This window comes from Triticum aestivum, chromosome 6A (assembly GCF_018294505.1).
Source record: "Triticum aestivum cultivar Chinese Spring chromosome 6A, IWGSC CS RefSeq v2.1, whole genome shotgun sequence".
Taxonomy (NCBI): Eukaryota; Viridiplantae; Streptophyta; class Magnoliopsida; order Poales; family Poaceae; genus Triticum; species Triticum aestivum.
The window spans coordinates 13360564-13367805 of record NC_057809.1 but is presented as its reverse complement, the minus strand read 5'-3'; the positions used below and the strand labels follow the sequence as shown (position 1 = coordinate 13367805).

The 7242-nt window shown below is 41.0% G+C and overlaps 1 protein-coding gene across 2 annotated transcripts; it reads right to left on the bottom strand.

Annotated features, from left to right (window-relative positions):
- Nucleotides 1–1759: 1759 nt before the first annotated feature.
- Nucleotides 1760–4931, bottom strand: LOC123129982 (zinc finger-containing ubiquitin peptidase 1). 2 transcript variants are annotated; one of them, XM_044549937.1, is made up of 8 exons: nucleotides 4747–4931; nucleotides 4514–4599; nucleotides 4289–4385; nucleotides 3232–4022; nucleotides 2985–3099; nucleotides 2488–2583; nucleotides 2291–2394; nucleotides 1760–2187 (listed from the first exon to the last, which is right to left on the bottom strand). In XM_044549937.1, exons 2-7 carry the CDS (start codon nucleotides 4567–4569, stop codon nucleotides 2311–2313), a joined length of 1239 nt encoding a protein of 412 aa, XP_044405872.1. In that variant the 5' UTR covers nucleotides 4570–4599; nucleotides 4747–4931; the 3' UTR covers nucleotides 1760–2187; nucleotides 2291–2310. The 2 variants fall into 2 exon arrangements, with proteins under 2 accessions (XP_044405872.1, XP_044405873.1); XM_044549938.1 differs by having other exon boundaries at nucleotides 2304–2394.
- Between the last annotated feature and the right edge of the window lie 2311 nt (nucleotides 4932–7242).

Here is a 7242-nt window from a genome sequence, read left to right as displayed (position 1 = left end):
TTTTTTTCTGTTTTCGGCTTTAGTTTCTTGCTATATTTTTGTACTCTTGTTTATACTTTATAAAACATTATGTATATACATATATATATATAATAAAAACACTCCAAACAATATTTTAAAAATAAAATGTTGAACAAGTATTCGAAAAATGTTGAACGAGTATTCGAAAAATGTTGAACAAGTATTTGAAAATGTTTCATAAGTATTAAAAAATGTTGAACAATTTCCGCAAAAAAATGTTGAACAAGCATTCGGAAAATGTTGAACGTGTATACAAAATTTTATGATCAAGTATTAAAAAATGATGATTGTTTTATCATGTATATAAAAATGTTAATCTACCATTTTGAAAAAAATATTGAACAAGTACTTGGAAATATTAATCAAGCATTCAGGAAATGTTAGATGTGTATAGAGAAAATGTTGACCATGTATTAAATAAATGATGAAAAAAATTAGATCATGTACGTAAAAATGCTAATCAAGCATTTGACAAAAAAAATATAGAACAAGTATTTTCAAAAAATTTATTCAAGCATGTGGAAAAATGTTGAACAACTATTTGTAAAATGTTAATCAAGCATTTGGGAAATTTTAAATGTGTATAGAAAAAATGTTGACCATGTATTTAATAAATGGTGAAAAAATTTTAATCATGTGTATAAATAACTTTAATCAACTATTTGAAATAAAATGTTGAAGAATTATTTGAAAAATATTAATTAAGCGTTTGGAAAATGTTAAATGTGTAGAAAAAATGTTGTCGATGTATTCAAAACATATTATTATTTTTATTGAAAACTATTAATCAAGCTTTTAAAAAATACTAAAAATGAATCCGTAAAATGTTGGCCGTGTATTAAAAAATGTTTAAAATTTAGAGGAAAATGTTAACTATATATTCGGTAAATGTTAATCTTGTGTTTGAAAAATATTAAAACTGACAATGTATTACAAAAATATATCATTTGTATTGGAAAAATGTTAACGTGTAAACAATGCTGTTAACATATACAAAAAATGTACTCCCTGCCTTCCTAAATATAAATATTTTTAGACATTCCACTATGGACTATATACGAATGTATATAGACATATTTTACAGTGTAGATTCACTCATTTTGTTCCGTATGTAGTCTTTTACTGAAATATCTAAAAAAAACTTATATTTATGAATGAAGAGAGTAGAATAATAACCAATAGAAGAAAGAAAACCGAAAATTGGAACAAAATAAAAAATAATAAAAAGAAAGTAAAAAAACAAAGAAACGAAATGCAAAAAAGAATGAAAGAAAAACAGAGAAGAAAAAAGATCCCGAAGAAAACCGCTCGAGTAGCCTCAAGTAGGATGCGCCCTACCCCTCGTATTTCTAGGCCTGGCCTTGCAGTTAATGCCCATCAAAGTCCAAACTGCATAAAAAGAAAAGTATAAACTGCTCTAAAAAAACAATGTATAAAATGCAGTAACTAATAAACTGAATGTGCTGTGCGTACGACGATTTGCCATCCTATGTGTGTACAACACACATATTGAGCATGCAGATTCAGAACGAGAAAAAAAATCAACGAACCGTGTTTATCATCATACAAGGATCGGACAGATTTTGTCGTATTTAAATGTAATAATATGAAAATCCAACAAACAATTTTTTGGGTTGAGAAAATTATTTGAGAAAATACTGCACTCCGTGAGATCCCGCAGCTCGCTTCATGCAATGAATACAGACCCCGAGAGCCCTGAGGATAGCGGCGCAACAAATTCCAATGGATGTGCAAAAACATGCGTATAAAACCAACACGAGACTGTCACTGTTACATCCCAAACAAATTGTGTTGGAGATACAGCAGGTGATGGGAGCTATATATAGGGCTAGCCGAATCATCGCTCTAATTTTTTGCACAAACTGCGCCAAGCCACTTTGAAGCAGAGTTTCTTTGTAGATGCGCCAAGGGACCCTGTGTAATATACATCGAAGAACAACTTGATCGACGGCCAGCTGAACAATCCGGAGCAAGAGGGGAGCTAGGGCATCCCTTTGAGCACCAGGGAGGTTGCCACGGAGCCATCAGAAGTGGCAAGAAAACGCCTTGAGACAGAACACCAATGCAACAGATCACCAGCAGATTCATAATACATGGACAAAAGCTCTTTTTTTCGTGTAGATCGTCGATTCTGATCCACCTACTCTGTTGTTTGATGAGTGGATCGACATCAGCAAGGATTCAGATTACAAAACTGTATATAGCGTAAAGATATAAGCATGTGAAAGAAGACAGACGTGATGATTACCCGTTGCGCATACGAGCGTTCTAGAACCTGATCAGGATACTGTCAATAGTCTTGAGCTGCTCTGTTTCTTCTGAACTAGCAATTCCAGGATCCACATAGCACAACTGAAAAACAAAAGGCGTAAGAGGGCGGGATATAAAAATGCATTAAACGTTGTCACCCTTCTGAGATTCATATTTCACCAGCTATTGACGTACCTGATATTGTGGTTTCCTGAGGGTGTGAACACCTCTTTTCAATAGCCTCTGCCATCCTTTTTTGGTTGTAAGAGACCTCTCTAAATCAGCTGTTCTCTGTAAGAATTAAAGAAAAAATATATTATACTTCTGTATTTCACAGAGAGAGATGTAATATTACTTTTACGGAGTAAAAATACTACAAATGAATTATGTTTTTATGAAGAAAAAAAAAGGTTAAAGGGTTCAGGATCAATCTCAACAGTCATCATCTCGAACAGCATAAATTATGTTGAACAAATGTGCAGAAAAAAATATTTACAGTTGCAGAACAGAAAACCGGGCACCAGAATGCCTATATACACACATAAAGGAACCTTTAAGCTACATTACTTGGAAAAAAATTCAACTAGTAAAATAACTGCCAAAACTTCCAACTGGATGTGAATTTCAAAATAACAGAACTAATAATAGGAATATAGGATACACTCATATAAGAAATAATAATCAATACTTACATGGCGAGGGTCTAATACCAAAAGGTTATATCGGTCTTGAGATCCACGATTACCCTTTTGCTTTTGAATCCCAACTATAGTCCTCGAATGACCTTGATGTTGGAAATACAATGGGCTGTGAAGGGCACCTAGTTAGTCAGTTTAAAACAATCTTCGCATTTAACAACTTAGCATGCTGTCTCAAAGCTGCAGGCATACAGATGGTGGGATAGGACATTCCATAAACAAAAGATACAGATTCTCTTACGTTTTATCGCTGATGATGACATTCTTTGAATTGTGCAACATATCAGCACGCTTGCTTGAAAAGTAGTTCCATACCCAGTCGACAAGGACCTGCTGGCCTCTCATGTTTTCAGCATCCTCTTGACTAAGTTCACAAGTCGATGATCTTGGAGGAGGACTAGTCTTGATCAAATACTTATCCATGGGCCCACATACTCGTTTCCCGCTCTTACCATGCAGACTCGATGATTCTGTGCTATCAAAATCTACAATCCTTGCACGCACACCAAAAGAGCGCAAGAGGGTAACACATTCTGATGTCCCTATCCACTTCTTGACACCATAAATTTTGCTATCGAAATGACTTGCACCAACAGCATCAAAACCTTTATCCCAAGCAATCTCAAGCCATCTCTGAAGTGAAGGGATGTCAGGAATAAATCCACAGCCGCCAAACAGAACCTCCCTCGTCTCTGGTCTTTGCCTCAACAAATGAGAGCTCATCATCTGGATATTTCTCCACCCACATCCCCATCCCTTGTCTTCTGATGAAAGACTCTGATGATGGTCAACATGGCCTGATATTATACTTGTTGATGAGCCGCCTTCCGATTCAAGGCAGCTCCTCAACAAGTTCATAACGCCAGCTTCAATTCGTTGAATTTCGCTTCGAACCTGTGCTCCGACCAAGCAAGTAATTTGTTCATACAGTACATTTTCATAAGGAGATGGGCCTCTGATGATGCTTGATGAGGCCCCTTGAGCAAGAGAATCGTCATTAGGGAACGGCCGCTTGCTATGTTGAGGTACATCCTGCAAATAAAACTGTCTGTGGGTATATTTTCCACAAGAAAACATGGAAAAGGTAAAAAGCCCTACAGTCCTCTATGAAGCAAAATTCAGACCTATCAGTACAATGTATCCAATGAAATTGACTAGCAATAGGAAGAAAAAGATATAAGAACGAGTACATGTGCCACATATGATATGAGCAATGCTGAATTAGTAATGAACAATGGGTTACATCTACTTTTTCTTACAGTAATAAGATAGAGAAACGAGTCCGAGCAAGATCTTACCACAACAGTACTAGTGCTCAATTCTGCGGCCATGGCTAGCTGCGCCAACTCCATGTCCCTCTGAACCTCATCATCATCGAAGTGGCTGTTCGCGTGCCTAGAACAGTGACCAGCAACAACATCAGCCAAGGCAGTAAAATTATAAGTTCAGAATCATGTATAGTATACTGAAGAAAAGGGGGAGCTCCGTCCGTCCAACCGGAGGACACAAGAATCGGCCATTACCGTTCGAGCTCGGCCGTCAGGACTTGGTGGCCGCAGATGGGGCACGACGAGATCATCTCCGCATCAATCAACAATTATCACTGTTCCTACAGAGCGCACAGAGGCGAAATCTTGTGTAAGGACAGAACTAGGGTGGGAATCCGAGACACTCACGGCGCCACTGCCCGTCAATCGTGGTGTGGTTGGAATCGAGACATCGGATTGCGAGGGAGAAGATCGGGCTGGTTGCGTACCAGCCGGAGAAGATGGGAGGCGGCGGCCTGCTCCGGCCTGCGGCGGGGGAGGGGAGGGGACTGGAGGCGGGTCGGTGCGCCTGGCGAGCCGTGCGGGGAGAAGGGGGCAGGGGGCTCGGCGAGGGGCGGAGGAGGCGGACAGGCACGAGCACGTACCGGCGTCGGCGGCGGCGCCGGCGGCGGCGATGTTTTCTTTTTGACGGACGGAATCGAATTTCTGGGTTCGGGACACTGCGGGTTAAAATAATAGGAGGGAAAAGGACTATGGGCTCTTGGCCCGTGAAGGGGTCAATGCGGATTTATCATTTTTTACTTAACAGTTTGGATAAAGCACATCTAGATTTTATTTATGCTAAAAAAATCTAGATTTTATTTAAATACATGATTAACATTTTTTTTCAAGCACATGCTGTGAATTGTTTTCTAATATGTGTTAATCTTTTTCCAAGCACACATTGAAATATACTTTTGTAATGGCATGAAGCATTTTATAAAACTATGCGGACATTTTTCTACATTGTATTAATATTTTTCTCTTAGATGTCACCAACATATTTTTTGAAACACGTGCATTTTTTTAAATGTAACCTACATTTTTTTGAATTTTACAACATTTTTTAACATTGTATAAACATTTTCTTAAAATGCCATGTTCATTTGTTTTAAAACACATCAATAATTTTTAAATGACACGCGCCCACTGACTACCGTGCCCCCTTGTCCACTTTCCTTCCGGTCTCTACCACCACCGTCTCCTCCCCATCCTCACCATTGGCCACCACACGACAACAACATAGTGACAAGGAGCCTTCGATGAGGAGCACAACGACCACAGTGGAGGCAAAGAGGGAAAGGAGCTCGATTGACGCCGCCGAGGTGGGGGTCAGAGTGGGGGTGCTACTCCTGCTCAAGGTAGTATCTAATCTGTTCCACTTAACAAAAAACAATTATTTTTTTGGAAAACTGGTATAGTATGTAACCAACTATTATTACTACAAAGCTCGGTCCATCGTGCGCGAGCTGGTCTCACTTTACACACATGTCCCAAGTTAATTCATCCCGCGAGAGGAGCGATCGTCCGTCTCCTCAACAAATGAACAACGTCTTTTAATTCCATCTCTTTTCTCAAGGCGGGCAATACCGATCATGATTTTCTTCCCCCTCCCAACCACTTCAATTCACACCAGCATGTCAACCTTCTTCGAGAACCACACCAGGGGGTCGATTGCCATAAGCTGAAAGATGAGAATGGCAGATAGCATGGTGCGCACCAGCTCTACCGTGCTCGGCAGAGCAATATGTCCGCTTCCCGGCCACCAAGGCGCTTGGCGAGATTGTCGATTGCCGGCTGCTGGTCCTCCCAGCGAAGACGGTTGTCCAATAGGGACATATGCCAAGATAGGTGATCGGAACGCAGCTACGGGACAGCCAGATCCTTCGACAATGTCATGGATCATGGTCGCCGATACGTTAATGGGAATGGCAATGCTCTTGCCCCAGTTGGCAAAGAGCCCCGTGAGGCTTTGGGGAGGCAACTAGAGGGATTCCCTTTGTAGGCCCGTAATTTTTTCTGTCTCCTAAATCTCACGTTGTAATGTGGGATGCGACCTCCTCTCGTTGGTCCATCCGTTTCTGTATGTCTTCTCTTCTATAATGCAAAGGCAAAGCTCCTGCTATTCCCGTCAAAAAACAGCACAAAATAGTTGGAGGAGCTCCATGATGGACTGCTATCCAGTGATCTCTGGTTTGAGAAAGAAAACAAAGTCATCTGCGTAGAGTGAAGCGCGTGAGGAAAGCACCTTTTGCCAATGGGTGCCATCACACCGTGCGCTGAGTGCAGCTAGGACCCCCCTCCCTTGGAAAATGGAGCCTCGAGGTCGCCGAGGAACACATGCACGGATGTGCAACCGAGAAATATCTCTAAGAACCAAGCAGCTGTTTGTAGAGCTCCAATACAAGCTCCAACTTGTCCTCTTGCCCTATGAAGAACTGCTCATTGTGTTCAATCATCTGGATGTAATTCGTGCTCCTAGTTGTGGCCTTGATGTGGAAACTTTTAGTTCAGACACCTCCACATGGGATCGCTGCCTTCAGATTGCAGTGCGGCGAGTTCCCAAGTATCTTCCCGATACACATCGCTCTTGTGTGTCCTCCATGTCATGCATCGCTAACTCTCCAAGCGTTGTCTACCTCATCCCAAATCCACCGGCAGCTACTGTAGGGCAACGCGCGATTTAGGGGCCACTGGTAGAAAAAGGGCCTATAGTCCCAGTTCGTAAGAGCCTTTAGTCCCGGTTCAGGAACCGGGACTAAAGTGTCGGTACTAATACCTCCCCCTTTAGTCCCGGTTCAATCCAGAACCGGGACTAAAGGCCCTCCATGTGGGCAGTGCGCAGAGCCCAGTCATGAGACCCTTTGATCCCGGTTAGTGGCACCAACCGGGACCAATAGGCATCCACGCGTCAGCACTTCTGTGGTTGGGGTTTTTGTTTTTTT